Source organism: Puntigrus tetrazona, chromosome 5 (genome assembly GCF_018831695.1).
Source record: "Puntigrus tetrazona isolate hp1 chromosome 5, ASM1883169v1, whole genome shotgun sequence".
In the NCBI taxonomy this organism is placed as follows: Eukaryota; Metazoa; Chordata; class Actinopteri; order Cypriniformes; family Cyprinidae; genus Puntigrus; species Puntigrus tetrazona.
This window is the reverse complement of record NC_056703.1, coordinates 9579173-9597503: the sequence shown is the minus strand read 5'-3', so window position 1 is coordinate 9597503 and position 18331 is coordinate 9579173. Positions and strand designations below refer to the sequence as shown.

The following is an 18331-nucleotide window of genomic DNA, read 5'->3' as shown; positions in this document are numbered from 1 at the left end:
AGTAAGAGCCCTGGAATTCACACCTCCCAAACTGCCCTCACGTGCCAAGCATATCTTTATACACTGCTAAACATGTGCATATTGCACCTGTTCCATTTACACAGGTGTCTAAAAGATTTGCAAGTCTAACCGCAATGACCAGGCATGACGGCTTTAAATGTTTTCTTGTCGCCATATTTTTTTTCTAGCACTGTGAATACATTTCACTTACGCTTACTAAAAAACTGTGATATGATAATAATAATAAATGATAGTAGTGATAATATTAGTCTTATGATAGTATAAAAGATTAGTTATCTTTACAGTTATATTTTATAATAATAATACCACTACTATATATTTTTATTGCAATAGTATTTTATCCAAGATAGGTTTTTTTTTCTAAAATCTTTTCACAATAAATGGTGGATCCTAAGTGTGTGTGTTTGTGTTTATGACTGTGTCCCAGGCATGGACAACTCTATTGATGTTGCACTGTACTCTGGTTTGGCTGCGGGGGTGATCGCTGTGGTCGTCCTCATAGTGGCCATCACCCTCTACAGGAAGAGTCAAAGTGAGTATGGAGTGGACGTCATTGACTCATCTGCTCTTGCTGGCGGCTTCCAGTCCTTCAACTTCAAAACTACCAGACAGGGTAAGAGTTCACTGTAGATGAAGCGGTTGGGTTGGGTTAATTGATTTGTTGTGTTACTGAAGTGTACGTACTGCTTGTCACAATAACAGTCTAAGCCACAATGAATATTCAGACCATTGCAAATAAATGAATTGCTTAAAAAAAGCATACAGTTACACATGCCATAAGAGTTATTTATTGCACAGCAAGACGCTAACATATGTGACTCACAGAAAACCATCTCCCCTGAGCAAACACCCCAAAAAAAAACTCCAAATACTTTGACAAGTAAATGTGGAAGGCATGCTACGTTGACTTCAATTCTGTCTTTTTGTCAGCTGTGCCGATAACTTTTGTTGATAAGACCAGGACTATAGTCACATGACCCACATTTGGTTCCGCTACACGCGTCCATATTACCATCGCTGACACTTCTGGGTCAGAGAAAGTGATAGCCATCGCCTCGCAGGGTAATCAATCCTGCCTGCTTGTGACAGCACAGTGAAAGGCTGCGACTAGCAGCTTGTGTTTACTGTGCTCAAGGCTTGGGATGGCAAGCCCCCCCTCTCCCGCCCCCGACACTTGCATGCAACAGGAAAGAGGGGATCAAGGCTCAGCTGAGCCGCATCTGTCAGGTCATCAATCCTATTTAAAAAGGCCAACTTTCTTCCAGCCTCCCGCTGCGCCTTATTCCAACAGCCAATCCGGTTCCCATCAGAGCTCATAGGAAAGACCAAACCTCATGCAATGGAAACGAGAATGTAGTGGATGTTCATTTTACGGATGTGGGATGAAGAATGAGACAATTGAAGCTTCTCTAAACGGTTGTTCATTTTAAAAGTTTAAAAGTTTTCAAAAAATTTGAATGCATTTGATGAGGTTTAGATTTTGATTTTCTCTTAAGGTAGGTTTTGTGTTATTCATTATATTTCTATCATTTGTCTTTTTGCTTCAATTCGCTGCATGATATCTATTGCAGTTTTTCTCAGTGTGTAATTATGATAAAGTTTCTAAAGTATTCCAGCAGACTCTCTAAACCACAGGTAACAGTATGACACTCCAGACCTTTGCCCGCCTGTCTGCTCTTGAAATCTGAGCCACTGAGTCATTTTAATCACAGCTCTAATTCCAGATCTTTCCCCGCAAGGTGCCCACTACATGCCTGTTTCATTAACTCCTATCATCCTGCTGTCTCTTTCTTTCATTTTTCTCTGTCATTTTTTTTAGATTTTCTGTCCCACAGTGATCATATCCTGCTTCTGAAGAAAACCAATTTTGTGGATGAGAGTTTAGGAAGCATTTAATGTGTTTTAATTTCTTTAATATGTCTGGTTTAACTAAATAAGGTTGAGTTCTCTGCTATAGGTATTGGTTAATTGACCTCATGTCATTCTAAACCTGAGTTAGTTTCTTCTATGGAATAATACCATTGGACCATTGACTTTCTTTGTGTATGGAAAAACTGCTGAAATCTCTGTATCTAAAATGTCCTGCAAAAGACAGATGACAAAACTTTGGGATGAATATACCTTAAAATGATAGTTATTTTAAGTTGATCATTCCAAATGTGCATATGCGTCAGCATTTTTCCACCATAATTTGTTCCATTCTGACACCTTAGAACTTTCGCGGGACCTTTCGAATTTAAAAGACACACCTGTCATCACCCTATTGCAAAACCTTGACCTGCCCAAGCATGGAGACTAGAAATATCCCAAACGCCTGACACCGATCAGCCCAGCCTGGGGTAATTAACGATTTTCCTAAAAATAAAGACCCATTAGCCTCCTGCCTCCCACCGCTCACTGTGCAGCAGCTGGCCAGCAAGGACTAAGTGACTCGAGTGCTAGAGCTACTTTGGCACCGGGATGATTCGTGGGGGCTCTGTGACGGTGTGTGTCTGCCTTAGACAGGAAAAGGTGAGAGAGCAACAGCGAGGGATGAAGACCCCCTTCCAAGAGTTGCTCTGAGTTCAAGCTGGGAGGTGACAGATTTAAAAACTTGAAAAACAAAAAGGTCATTTAGACGTAGTTCATACATGTTTGTCCTCCTGAGCTAAATGAATTCATTTTACTGGAAAGCACAAATCTCTCATGATGTCACTGAAGAACTGTGCTTATGGTTAATGATGAGCAAGGATGTGACTATTAGAATGACTCATTGCATTAAAGTAACTGTTTCCACAAACAATCTACCGTGACTTGCAATGAATCTTTGATGAACGTTTATAAAAACAAGTACATTTGCTGGCCTTTGGTTAATGATCAAATGACATGCAGGTAAAGAAATGAAATATTGAATCTTATTTGAGTAAAGGTTTTATTTTGATTGTTTTAATTGTGTGTGTATGTATGTATATATATATATATATATATATATATATATATATATATATATATATATATATGTGTGTGTGTGTGTGTGTGTGTGCATATATATATTCATTCAACATAAGACATTATTTTTTTCAAATATTTTGTCATACATATTTAATAGCAATTTGACATTTCGTATAATTTATAATTCATATTATTTTTGGTCTTTATTATTAGCAGTATTATTAGTTTTAGCTCAACTTCTAATTTTGTCATTAATGTATTACTACTGTAAATTACAGTTGTACTTAAAAAAAAAAAAAAAAAAAAACTTTTCTTCTACTCATGAACCCTTTGCAGTCCGTTAATAAACAAGGTTGCTGACCTTGTTAAAATGTAAAATATTGGAAAAAATTAAAATTAAAACTCTATTCAAAGCCATATTTCAGGCCAATGATTTAACAGTAAAAATAAGACTAAATAAATAATTCAGGTTGTGCCAAGGCACTTTCTTTTCTCACATACATAAAATTGTCTTTTTCACTGTTGTATTTTTCAAGATAAGACATTTTTTTCCTTTTTCCAGCACTCTTAAAATGAATATTTTAGCCAAAACAGCAAATAAAATATTTAATCCTTTTCTATTTGCACGCCTTCATTTTAAGGGCATGGTGTGCTGCACTGGAGCTGGCCTGTCAGGACCACATCTAACTGTATTTTTCACTTTTTACCTGTATTAACAACTCCTATAAAACACCCAAAATATCACAGACTGTGTTTTCATCTCCCTAGGAAATCCACTTCTGCTGAATTCCTCCATGCAGCCCGATATAACTGTCGGCCAGACGTACAGCAGCCCGATCTGTTTTCAGGACTCCATAGACAAAGAGCTCTTTGACCCCCTGCCAGACAAGGTCAAAGTTCAGAGCTCCTTTATGGTTTCACTAGGTGTGGCGGACCGAGCCGAGTACCATGTGAAAACCCATCCGGAGACTCTTCCTCCTAACCTTCACCCAAACTACAGCACAGTGGAAGGAAAGAAGACCACTATTATTTCTCCTAATGGCATTCACACACTCAGGAAGACACAGTTCAAGACAAGCGCTGTGTTTGGGCACCTGGGTGGGCGTTTAGTCATTCCAAATGCAGGTGAGAGAAAGTATGTGTTTGTATTAGATTCAAGCTATTTTTATGCAATGAGCATGAATGGATTTAAACTTAAGGTACAGTAGAGCTGTAGCCATTTGTATTCTTTTAGCAACCGGATTACATGGAGTTCAACTAATAAAAGTAGATATACTGTCATTTGTTCACCCTTACACACCCTCAAACTGTGGCTTTGGTATCTGTGAGCAGTATGCAAAACATCTCTAATCATCTGTTTGCATCTAATAAGTGCACTAAAACCAAATGTTCTCTTGGGCTGGTGCATGTAAAGGTCAACAATTCACTGAACCCGCTCTCTGAGGTCCTTGTGTTTTTAGGGCCAAAGAAAAACACTTTGTTTCACATCAGATTCAGGGAAACTACAGAGAAAAAAAAACTGAGGATTTTTATTATTGTACGTAAAAACACAATTATTGTTAATCGGATTTTGAGTGTGCATGACGAATTGAGGAAAATAAAGGCAGACTGCATAAAACATAACTTGTTATTAAAATACACAAGTACTTTTAATATCTGTAGGCTGACTTGAATAAATTAGTAAAGAATAAAAAGGGATTACAAAGTATTTGTCTTCTTAAAATCTTCTTAATATCTGCTGCTAAGTTTGTGTACATATTCACCTTTCACAAGACTGTAGTCAGATATAATATATGAGCACTTAATATGTAAATATAAGAACATGGAAACATTTATTAAGCCTTTTACCGTGTTAATAAATGCTCGTATTGGTAATACTCAATGCTCAAAGAAGAATCAATGCGTATTGCATAAATAGTATCTCACTGTTGATGGTGTTGGTTTTCTAGGAGTAAGCTTGCTGGTACCTCACGGGGCAATTGCTGATGACACCTCTTGGGAATTGTACATGCTCATAAATCAAGAAGACTCTAGGTAAGACTATAGGTGACATATCTGTATCACTTTCATGTTGTATAAGCATTAGCATTTCTTCTTTAAGGTATAGGGGGAAAAAATATATCTATATGTATGTAAACAAAATGTCGCTATGAAAACAAAATGTCATAAAATGTTGAAAAACTATATATATATATATATATATATATATATATATATATATATATATATATATATATATATATATATGTACACAGTAGCTTTCAAGGGTATACCTTAAGGGGTACCTTTAAAGGAAGTTCTCGCTGTAGGACAGGTGAAAATGATACTGCTACTTATACCAATGATGAAAGTATGTTCAGTTAGAATAGTTAAATATGTGGTACAATGTTGCTAGAATGTAACTATATTGTTAATGCTATTAAATGCATATCATTAAATCGATATGACGTCTACTTTATACTGTGGTTTATTAAAATTACTGCTTTGAAACGTTACATATTTAAAGTCAAATGCTGCTAGATTAAATAATTATACATTAGATGAAATATATGCAAATGAGGTAAATGAAAATTTCTGATATTGTCACGTTATATGTTTTTATATGTGCTTGTGCTATATAGGTGTTGCATTGTCTGATTTATGCGAAGAAATTCCTTTAGTTGGAACAAACAACTATAAGCACAGAATTGACATTCATCATCAAGACTCTCTTGCCTTAAATTGATCTTACCTGATTATGAATATTAGAGATGAAATCTGACTTCACACTGGAATGTGCAATGCCATAAAAGCTCCGGCAAACAAGCAGAATTCTGACTTTATGAGTTATTGAACTCTTTTAGGTGAAAAGCTGAAGTCTGATTGTGTCACCAGCTGTGACTTGATTTTCCTTTATCACCCTGAACATGAAGTTCACAGAAGTGAGTGGTTTTTTTTATCTTGATCATTGAGTGATCATTTTATGCGAGTTGTTTTGGCATATATAGGTCATGGTCTACACCCCCACCCAGATCTTTCCCCATAAAACTTTCTTGAGAGTTTCTAAAGGTCTTAGATTTTGACACGTAGAGTATTATGTATTCTCAGCATGTAAAGGTAATGACCCTGCGTGAGCCTTGATGTGTCTCTGGAGACAATATGACTGTTGCACTCTGACAAAACCTGAAGGAGATCCAAAACAACTTGCTGTCATTGCTCAGACTGAATACATCTTCATAACGACACAGGATGATGGAGGAAACAGTTACAACAAATGAGAGCAAAATGAGAACATTATGAGTCTGTGGCTGAACACTGATTTACCCTGGAACCTTAAGTTCAAGGTGCATCCTATAATTTTATGCTCACTAAAAATGTTTTACATATAAATAAAGAAAATAAATAGCTTTTTTTACAAATTATGTTAAACGGTGCACACAAAGTGAAGGCTTCAGATAGATCAGTGGCCTACTTTGAATGGGTTGTGACTTAACAAGATCACTTGACATAATAAAACATAAGCTCATAGTAAATGCACGTCTTTACCTGTTTATGCAAAACTCCAAAAACATGCATATACAATTAACTGAAGTAAAACTGCAACATCTTCTCTTTCCTTTTCACACAAATTATGCGGGCAGATTACTATTCCATACATAATTCTTTACGACTTCAGAACACTTAACACAGCGCACGATTTGTAAACATAAGCAGCATTTGTATGGCTTTTCCTGCATATTTAACTTGCTTGGTAGCTCCCCCCGGCGCAGCACTGTACTTGTGCTCAGGTCATGAAAAAAGAGCTCAAAGAAGCTTGCTGAAATGACATGGTTGCTTTAGCAAATGTGTTTTTACCTCACGTTTGAGCTCAGTGTTTTATATGACATTGTTTTGTGGCATTTTTTGTGTCTGCTTTTTGTTTATGGTTTCTGGCCTATAAAAACATCTACAATGATATTATCTTGGAACAATAGATTTTGCATATGTGTTAAAGCTATGACTGTCGTCTGCTCTTTGTCATTCTAAATAATGTCACAGTATTAAAAAACTATTTTCTAAGGATTCTTGTGATTAAGGATTGTAGCAGCATTGTAACGAATCTTAAATGGATAGTCTAAAATGACAAACTAGTGCTTCTTCCAATCCTGTATAATTTTCTTTTCTTTTAATGCTAGTAGATTGGGATAATCATTCTCCCAAAAGGACAAAAAAGCATTATAATGTATAAAAAAATAATTCAGTGTAAAATGAATGCACATTATTTCAAAGCCTGTTAAGACATTATTCACAGGTAATCTTTATGAAATCTTTGCTTTTGACATCTTGCTTGAACTTTGCAATACACCGCCTTTTGTGTTACACTAAAAAAGAAGTTCATTCAAATTTCACATAACACGAGAATGAGTAAGTGATTATAGAGTTTTTAATTTTGTAGAACTATTCCTTCAAGTCAAGTTACTGATCAATTTGCCACACTGAAGTCATGGTCAGATGCCCAGATGAAAGAATGAATACATAATGGAAGCATTAAGTTTGCCTGTCGCCTCCTACAGTGTCTGCTAATGCTCCAGCACTCTGCAGCCTGACCCTCTAGCAGTGACTCATCAGTCTTTTTGAATAATGCTTCTCAATGCGGACGTAGAAGCTTGCCGGGTAAGACCCTTGATGATGAGGAGGAGAGTTGTAAAAAAACATGGCAAGCTTAAAAGTGGAAACCTGTTTAGAAGTGCAGTTCCTTACAAAACTCTGGTAATCTGCCCCCATACTTGACTCAAAAATGCAAACGGATGTTTTGTTGTAATGAAGAATACAAATACACCCTGGAAATGAAACGATAATTGAAGGACAATGTTTTTACCTCAAGGATGTCAGTGTCAAACACATACAGTTGAAGTGTTTCAGACATTCATCCTGCATTGTCCTTCATTCAGCCTCTTTTAGTTAAACCTGAATGAGATTTGAAACACATTGAAGTTCCTACAGACCTGACATGCCTGAATAGTAATTAGATGTAAATAGAAGAACACTTGAAGAGAGTTTGGAAGAGGACAGACTGATTGGCTGTAAAGAGTGTTTTAGTCCTTATTCCCTCTTCAGCAAAGCTGAATTAATATAAACTCAGATAAACTGTAAAAGCTTATGGCGTCCTTTGGGCATACTGCAAAAGACCTTAAAGCGAGTTCTGCTGCTGTGGTCCTGCTAGATTTTCAGTTTGGAGTGATTTTTCTATTACAAAGTGGAAAAACAAAAAGAACAAAACTTTGGATGTGTATGGCACTTTTGGTGCTTTATTTGAAGTATGAGAAAAAAAAGTGTAGCTTTTGTATTTTACTACATAACTTTTTATCTATAAGTAATTTGTTATATTATCAGTGTTGGCTAAATACAGTATGCAACTGTTGTTCACAGCCCTGCTTTTAATATATATATATATATATATATATATATATATATATATATATATATATATATATATATATATATATATATATATATATATATATATATATATATATATATATATATTGCTAAAAAAATAAAAACAATATGGACACATTATGTATGTATGCATTTTCATGTTGTACAGACTATGTAGTGTTGACAACCAAAATGCTTTCCTTTCCTTTCTGTTTCATTTTTTTACCTTTAAATTTGCATAAAAGGCCAAAGCCTTCATTAACTCTTTCTCATTAATGCATTTTATGCTATGGTTTGCCACCACAAGGAAAAGATGGAAGGTAGAGATAATAGCCAGAAGATCATAAGCAATGACTAATGAATATGCAAGAGCTGCTAAATGACTCCAGTGCCCTCAGAGAATCAGTAGCTTCCCCAAATCAAGGTTCTCTGAGTCGTGTTTGTAATGATTCCGTACACTGCAGACGTGACAGAGTTCGGCATTCTATTATTCATGCAGTAAAACAAAAGTTGAGTCTTTTTTCTGTCAGTGTGTTTTTATTTGATTTAGCTAAATATGTCGATGATTTTAAGTATGGGCAAAAGGGGTCTAGTGTTAATGAAATAAAATTATTAATTTTTAATTTAATTTTAATAATTTCTTTAAAAAAATACTGACCCTGGGTATATTTTATTAATTTCAAAATAAGTAATGAGATTTCTTCTGAAATCATCAGTGATATATTAATATTTATCTTTTTGTTTTTTTATTCTGTATACTAGTGACCAGTCAGAGGAAAGGTGTGAGATTCTGTTAGGGCCAGAGATCACGTATGGACCTCCGGGGCTGAACCTGTCCTATCCTGTTGCCATGACGATAGCTCATTGTGCTGAAGTCAGCGCAGAAAACTGGAACATTAAACTCAAGAGACAAACCAAGGACAACAAGTGGGAGGTAGGAACAAAGACATGACTTCTGTGTTTTTTTTTTTTTTTACAGCAAATTCATTTCAAATTCTTTTCTGTGTGACTCCTAAGCCAGATTAAAAACATTCTCAATTATTTGCGAAGGGCCAATATAGTACAATGCACAGACAACCTTTGTCAACATAACATTAAAAAAAATTGATTCAACACATATACCACCAGCCCCTGACAATTGAACGTTTATGTTGCCATTTAGATACATTTCCGAAGTTGTTTGAAACGGTTAACCTGGCAACATGTGCCATGATAAAATTGAGTGAAATTAATTTGAACAGCATCCTGTAAAAGCTCATAGCAGCCTTTGAGGCTGTGAGTGTTTTAAAAATGTGTTGATTAGGCGATTGTGTGCTTTTGACAAGAGATCTGGGGACAGCAGTTCCTCAGAGGAGGCTACGGCAGTGAAGTGCTCAAGAAAAAAACAATTACAGCCTGTAATAGCTGGGAAGACACACAGTTCATGGCAGTCAAACAGCAGGAGCATCAGGACAAGGCGCCCCATCAGACCTAGGATATATCGATCTGGTTGTTCTAGAGGACCACCTGAAATAAGAGCTGACACGAGGCAATCAGGACGGGAGTCATGGACAGGACCTCCCTCCTGACCCTACTACAATCACTCACATTCGTCCTAGTTCCAATGTGCTTTTCTCTACCTAAACTCTGTCATCACGGGTTTGAAAGTTGATGTATTAATGAAAGTTTACCGTAGCGGCACAGAGTGTGTTTATTGTGAGCCACTAGCATTACTGAAGGCGATTAGATAATAACCTCCTTTTTGTGCTGAACCACCAGCCTGAGTCATTATTTAGATGAATTTCAGATTGTTCCAAAGCACGGTACTTATCCTTGAGATTACAACCAGCAGTCCTTACGAAAATACATTTGCTGTCAGTTTTTCCCTGGCTTTTAACAGTTTTTTTTGAACCAGTGACAGCTCCAATGTTGGTGATGACTGAAGTAATTACATAAAAACTGCTGGTTAAATCACAGACTTGTCAAAGAAAGACTGCAGTAGTACAGTTTCTATCCCTTCCACATGCTCCACATACTTTTTATCTGAGGAGGTCATTCTGTTTGATATTTACGTTGCTTTGAAGAGCTGCAGTCACATAAATAAATGGTCGTCTGTCAGAAAAATGAAAAGAACCTGTATTATATGAATGTGCTTGACTTGATGTTAGCCTAACCTTGTCAAAGAAATACAGAAGTGACCTCGCTGATATGTGATTTGTGAGTGATTCTAAGTCAGTGTGGCAGACTGAATTTAGCTTTTTCCACTGATCGCTGGTAAAAATATGGGCTGTGCTGAGATTATTTCACACGCTGAGTTAAAAAAAAAATCTTGCAGTAGCTGCAAGTCAGTCGTTACGAAGATGGTTTCTTTGAAGGCTTCCATTCCAATGAGAAACCCTAATGTTACGTTTATGAGATGTTTTGCGGGCAGTACCATTTCACTTTGAACTTTCATAGCACTGGGCACCAAAACAAATTCACTGCATCCTACATCTTGATTGAATTATCATTTTTTTTTTAAATCATGTGTACCATTTCATATCATAGAATTGTTTCCTGTTTTAGAATTAGACATTATAGACAGCTCCTTGGCACGCGCAGCTTCTGATAAACTTGTTAGCTGATAAAGAACTGATAAGGTTAATTAAATATAATTTCTAATGTTTCCTACAATTTTATTATGACTGCTCAGTTAATACTTCACCTGGATGAAAAAAATTATTTGAATATTTGATTATAACTTAACTTACAACTTATCGCTTTAAAGTTAATTTCATACAATGAATGCAACTATTCATTAAACAGTTAAAAAACTTTTATATTTTGTGAACGAGTCACATTACCATGATTTGAACAGTTCTTTCTTGGTTCACAGGATATAATGTCAGTAGATGAGGAATCAACCTCCTGCTATTGCCTGATGGACTCGCATAACTGTCACTTGTTGCTGGATCAGCCGGGCTGTTATGCACTAGTGGGGGAACCTATCACAGATGCTGCCATAAAGAGACTAAGGATTGCTGTGTTCGGCAGTATGGAGGCCTCCTCCATGGACTACAGCCTGCGAGTGCACTGTGTAGACGACACACCGCATGCCTTTCAGGTGACAGCAGAACAGGACGTGGTCACAATCGCATTTCTCAAATAGAGTGTAACAATCAGGTTCTAAAAGTAAAAATCCCATTCATTTCCGTAGGGGAACTGATTTTTAATAATAAATTACTGAGCTATAAGGGAGCCAGTGATATCGTGCTCAGCTGTTTTTAATATGGATGACACTAACAGTGCTTTTTGGGCTTGTAGTTCACCCAAAAATTAAATTTTTATGAGAATATACTCATCTTTAGGCCATCCAAGATCAATTGAAAAAACCTTTTTTGAAAATACTTTTTTGCTTTAAATCAAAGTTTTTAAGTTTTGGTTCACCTTGTAACCGGGTGGTTTGGTTCATGGCTTGTAATTCTTAAAGGTGCTGTATGTAAGATTGACACTAGGTATTGCAGTCAAAATTCAAAATACTGGAGAGGTTTTTTTAGTTTTTTTTACCTGGCCCCTCCTACTCAGACTCGCCAATTGTCAACCCGTGGTTCTGAAACACAATTGGGTAAACTGGCTAAAACAGAGGCCGACATTCTGGGCTGGAATGCACATTTTTAAAGGCGAATAACAGACTGTAGCATTGTTTTTCAGATAAACAAGTATGGTAAAAGAGCGGGATTAAAATGATGGGTTAATTGTGTGATCAGAAAGCCTGCTTTGGTCAGTGCTATTTTCAAACATACAACCAGGGGATACAAAAGTCAAAGTCAATTACTGTTGTCTTGCATGAGTGCTCAGATTTCTGTGCGCTCATATACACAGATGCGTGCACACACACACACGCGCACTCAAAGAGAACACTCATCTTTGCAATGCAGTGAAACACAAAGCAGTTTGACAGATGAACACTGCCATGCTAGAAATCAAAGAAGCCAGTAATCAATTTAAATTCAAGTTTCTTTTCAAAGCTTTAACCAGCACTTTGTTTGAATGCTCTTTTTTTATATTTCTGAATGTTTATCCGCTGTAGAACTTTTGTTCCTTTCAAACACTGTACCTTTTTTTAGCTCCTTAAAATCAAGTTCTGATAATATTTCTTATATTGAATATTAACTATAATGGAGTGAAAAGATGTTACACTTTAAATTGACTTTAGTATTTCAGCCATTGCAGTGAATTCTTTTTTGAACTGGTTAAACATTCAGCACCTCCTTAAATGGACTAGCTGCAATACCGTGGTTCTTGGTTATGGCTGTTTAGTCTGTCTACATTTTCTTTCTATACCACTTCCCTATATTTTCCCCCAGTGTTCTCATTTTGTTTTTCCTGTACTTACATTTTTGCAGAGAGTGGTTACTGCTGAAACCAGCAGAGGAGGTCAGCTTCTCGAGGAGCCCAAGATGCTGTTCTTCAAAGGAAACTGCCTCAGTCTGCAGGTGTCCATCCAGGATATCCCTCAGTTTCTGTGGAGCATCAAACCCTTCACCACCTGTCAGGTAACATGCTAACATTGGTAACCTGATCTGACCAGTACTGTAAAGGCAGCTGCCTGCACAACTGTGTTGTAGACAGCTAAGGTAAAGCTAGTCTACACATGCTAAAAAAAATGCTGAATACAAAAATGACCCCTGTCAGTCTATTTGGCAAATCAGTACTAGGTAAATAATGGACAGAACACATGCGAGGTTATTTTGACCCAGGTTGTTGAGTTTTATACACAATTGCAGGGTCGTTATTTGACAGTGCTGGGTTGAACAACCTGCTGAAAGTTAGTAATTTCAATTTCAATTTAATATAATTTGTTCTGCAATGGACAGGGACAGTTCATACGTTTCAATATGTGTAACAAATAACATACTAGATAAAGTAGTGTAAAAATATATTTGAATGTGGAATATATTTGTGATTTTAAAATAATTGAAGGAAACAAACTATTTATGGTTGATATTTCAATATAACTATTGAAATCAAAGCTTGCTTGAAATGAAGACATCTTATGAAAAAAAGTGACATTTTAGTTTTCTTGTTAAAAGCATGTTTCCTAAAAAATGTTTTCTAACAAAATAAATGAATATTGCAATGACAAAAGTAGACCAGCATCTCTTCCAAAAATATGTAATTTTATATATAGTCATGTAAAAAGTAGAAAATAACTTGTATCTCTTAAAAAATTTATGCATTGTAATTTTTCTTTGTAACTTGCACATACTGTAAACAAATATTCAAACAGAACACTGCTGATTACAAAAAAAGATGTTAAAAAAGCATAGTGCAGAATTTTCAGTGTGTTATGTCAACCTGCTGCTGCAAAGAGACATGAATTTTCCAGTTTCTACAGTTTGACAGGAAAACAATAATTGAATATATAATAATTTAATATTTCATTTAAGAAGACTCCTCACAAATTTGGCTACACAATACTGAGTTACACAGCAACATAGTTAACCAAAAACTATCCAGCACTTTGGTAAAAACAATAAAAATAACCCAATGAAATGACCCGAAGGACATTTGGGTTAAGGGAAAAAATTATCCAGACTTTTTGTAGAGTACAGATAATATGAGATGATTTTATGTAATAAAGATTTTTGTTCTGTTTTTCCCAGTCATTTAGTAAGATATTAAAACTTGTTTTAGTGAACATAAATTTAATTAAATATTTCTTAAGCACAAAAAACTGCCATCTTGATGTCACTTGTATTTACTGACTAATTGTTTTTGTTCATTCTTATTATTTAATAAAAACAGTTAGCAAGTGAAGTAGGAAAAAATTAACTATTCTCTGGAAACAAATCTTAATATTTTATGAAATTTAGCTTCAAATTTGCAAAGAAATTGTGTCATGTCTTAACATCCTATGAAATTTGTACTGCAAAACAAGACAAAAATAGAAAGTTTTAAATATGCTTTCCTGACTATTCTGTGCTTTTTTGATGAGCAAAAAAAAAAATTCATTTTTTTTAAATAATCTAATCTGCATGTGTGAACCTCTTATAGGAAGCATAGAGTAATAGTTTTAGTATTTATCCATACAGCACTACAAGTTTAAACTCTGAAGACGATGCTCTCCTACCTAGCCTGCAGATACAAAGTGACGAGTGTTTGGTTCTAGTTTTAAGCATTTGATCAGTTCAGAGGTTCTTCTGCCTCCTGGAACATGCTTTAAGTATGCCTACTCGAGGGAGAAATTAATCCCGGCATTAAGGCATCTGCTGTCCCATCAAGCATCTCTGCTCAGGGTTCCTATTACTGTTGACATGGAGCATCTCGCAGGTCATTTCAATATGCAGGGCTGGAGAAACTGTGTGGGAGAGGTCAAGGACACTCCCTGCAGACGTGCTGCTTCACAGAAATTAATTATACATCAAAGGCAATTGCTTTCCCTTCTGCTGCCCTGCTCCCAGATATGGTGTGTTGTACATACCCCAGCACTGACCCCTATCATCGGAATTAGCAGGGATTAAAGTTTGTGTCTTTTGTACTGACGGTCTCAAAGACGAGTCTCTTAACACGTATGCTTCCACATTTTTCATGGATCAGGCACTTTCCCTGACTCAGCTCTCTGATCTCTCTCTCTTCTTCTCTTTATTTCTGGTGTCCTCATCCCGCTGCAGGAATTCTCCTTCACCCAAGTGTGGTATAGTAACCAGCAGCCTGTGCACTGTGCCTTCTCACTGCAGAGACATAGCGCCTCAACCACCCAGCTCTCCTGCAAGATCAGTGTGCGGCAGGTCAAAGGTCACGAGCAGATCCTGCAGGTCTACACCTCAGTGGGAGAGGTCAGATTGATAATGTCACTGGGTTTAATAACATCTGTGTCTCGGCCTAGTGTTCATTTTATTCTGTGGAATAATTTTAAGTGTAAAGATATTTTGATGTTTTCAGTGACTATCAATGCTATCAAGCTCTGATGCCATGAAAAATTATTTAAACATTTCAGTGCAGCTCTCATATCAAATATGCTGCTATTGATATCTAATCTATACCATAAACTCATAAAATTCTTAAAAATTCTTTATTGTCATTTATGGTTCCTTGAGGAGCGATTAACATCCGTGGAAACTTTCCATTGTGCAGAAGGTTCTTATAGTTTCTTTAGTTTATTGAAATGTCCTTCATGCCAAGGACTACTCCCTAAAAAAATTCATTAGGGAGCAAGAAATAGTTCTTCTGCAGTATGACTGCTTGAGAAGGTGCCTATTTGAATTGAGAATCACATGGCAGTGACTCCTCTATAAGTTACTACAGATTTACTTAAAACTTGTGCTAGCTCAAACTTTCTTTTGGCTTTAAAAGCTAGTCAGGATTTACTAAGGATGTTCAGTGTAAAATTTGTGATGAAAAGGTGTGGACAGTTATTTTTGCAGCTGACCTTATTTCAAATGTATTAGTAAGAGATTCCCTTTTAGTGCAAACTATGTGGCAGAAGAGTATACTGTCATGCAGTGTGATATACTAAGGTTTTCAGTTGTCAATTTACTGCCCAAAAAAGTATGTCTCAGCCTACTTTGTGCTTGTCATCGCTCCAGTAATTGCTAATTCGCACTGCTCTTGGTAGTTCGCGTTGGTTATTATGTAAATGATCCGGCTGGGACTTTGTTCTTAAATTTGCTCACAAGTGCGTATGCACTTTTAGGGGATTGCGGTTTCATGTTAATTTGCCCTGTTTAGTACTTCTGACCTAATGTTTTTTAGTACATGGGTAAAGTTTCCTTCAAGCTTCTTTGTAGTTTAACATATTGCACGCCAAAATCATGTTTTGTTTTTTTTTTCTTTCAGAGTGAGAAAGAGATAGTCCCATTTTTTATGCAGGCAGATTGCACAGTGACTTCACAGACGGGGGCCAAAGCCTTCAAAATCCCCCTGTCCATACGTCAGCGGATATGCACCACCTTCGATACTGCCAACGCCAAGGGCAAGGACTGGCAGCTCTTAGCTCAGAAACTCCACATTCAAAGGTGAGCGCTAGAGAGAGATGTAACCAAGGCAACAGGACTGATTGAAACTTATTGCAGCAGTGCTCACTTTAACAATGCCCTTGAATAATAAGCTGAGACTGCACTCCACTTTGCTCGATCATTTCACTCAGAACTCATACTCCTCAGGCTTTTCATCTTTATTGAATTCAGTTTCTACAAAGGTTAGAAGTTAAAGAACCACTAGAGATTTGAGAGATAGAAGAGCCACCACCTTCCCTTTATCTATGAAGACTATTGTATGGCACATTGGTAGATTATAGATTTTTTTTTCTGTGTACAGTAGAATAGATCCATATTTGAGCTGAACGTAATCCAAGCCCTAAACTTTTCTTTTAAATCTGATTGTTTTATTTATCAGTTGGGTCTAAAATGGATCTGCTTAGTTTTGCATATATATATATATGTGTGTGTGTGTGTGTAAACTAAACAGTTCCATTTTATATATTATATATATATATATATATATATATATATATATATATATATATATATATATATATATATATATTTGAACTAAAGAGTTGCATCCAAGTAACTCAACAAAATGAAACCATGCAAATAAAGAGAACTGATTCAACTGAAGACGTTTTTCATTGCATTTGTGCTACTAAGACATAAATGCATCAGTTATGAAGACATGAACCGGTGTTGCAGCTCTGTAATTTGTGCTGTTTGCAATAAATGGCAATTCATATTTATTCAGAAAGCAAGCATCTTGTTACCTTTTCTTGAACCTATGTCACGTGACGGTTCGAATTTGGAATTGTATTACAACACTGCCATCTACTGGCACATTACAAGTAACATCACAAGTTGTGTATTCATTTCAGCAGAAAATGCTACACAATGATAGCCTATAATGCACATATAATTTAATGCAAATATAATAACAAAAAGTTATCCAGATGGGCTTGCAAATATTGTCTATGGGATAGAAGGTTGACATATATAATATGATCTTGCTTTGTACTTAAATAAAGTCGTCATCTCTTGTGAACCGTGTTTCCTTTCTGTACAGGAACTTGTCCTACTTTACCAAGCAGAAGAGTCCCTCTGCTGTCATTCTCAGTCTCTGGGAGGCCAGGCATCAGGACAGTGGAGATCTTGACTCCCTTGCAAGTGCTTTGGAGGAGATCGGAAAGATCCACTGTAAAAGTCTGCCTCAGAGTCCAGATGACAAAGAAACAGACTTTACATTCTGAAGGACTACTTCACCAGGTGCAGTCCCCCAGCATCTTCAGTTTGGAGTCCAAGCAGAGCCAGCTGAGGCATACCCAGTCTGACAGAAGACTCGACAAAATGCGACCAATCAGACGGTTACACATATCTGTACATGTGCGAAGAAAGTATGAGTTGGTATGAATTTGGCACAGATTTAACAGCTTCAAAATACTTTTTTTAAAGTGCCAAGACATCACAACTTTCATTACAATTACGCCTTAGTCTTTCCTCTGTGTTTATGATTTTATTATTATTAGTATTATTATTATTGTGTGGGATTTGAATAGTGACCAGACTGGGATGTTTTTGAGCATTTCCTTGTGTCAGCATTACAATTAAAGGAATAGTCCATCCAGAAATCACTCACCCTCATGTCACTTTTTGACTTTTTCCCTTTAGAACTAGTGTCGTCAAATGATTAAATGCGATTTATTGCATTAAAATACATTTTTGTTTAAATAATATATAAGTGTGTGCCGTCACTGTGTATGTTATGTATATATAAATAAGCACACAAGCAGTATGTATTTTTTAAATATATACATGTATATATTTATATTCACATAATTTATATCTAAATATATTTAATATATAAAAATCTAAAATATATACATAATATACACAGCACACATACATTATGTAATTCAGAAACTTTTATTTTGAATGCATTTTTGACAGAACTATTTGGAACATAAAGGAAGATATTATGAAAAATGTTGGTATGCAAATAGTTTTAGTTTTTCTATTTGTATTATATACACACA

General features: G+C 36.0%; 1 protein-coding gene across 1 annotated transcript in view; it reads left to right on the top strand.

The window, feature by feature from the left end:
- The window catches only part of unc5db (unc-5 netrin receptor Db), a 102314-nt gene extending 84298 nt beyond the window's left edge, over window positions 1–18016 (top strand). Inside the window, exons 9-17 of the mRNA XM_043239837.1 lie at window positions 449–634; window positions 3721–4077; window positions 4902–4986; window positions 9112–9283; window positions 11204–11431; window positions 12714–12863; window positions 14982–15146; window positions 16147–16325; window positions 17365–18016. Coding sequence (XP_043095772.1) covers window positions 449–634; window positions 3721–4077; window positions 4902–4986; window positions 9112–9283; window positions 11204–11431; window positions 12714–12863; window positions 14982–15146; window positions 16147–16325; window positions 17365–17548 — 1706 coding nt within the window. The 3' untranslated portion in view covers window positions 17549–18016. The remainder of the gene's footprint in view (window positions 1–448; window positions 635–3720; window positions 4078–4901; window positions 4987–9111; window positions 9284–11203; window positions 11432–12713; window positions 12864–14981; window positions 15147–16146; window positions 16326–17364) is intronic.
- Window positions 18017–18331: the final 315 nt, after the last annotated feature.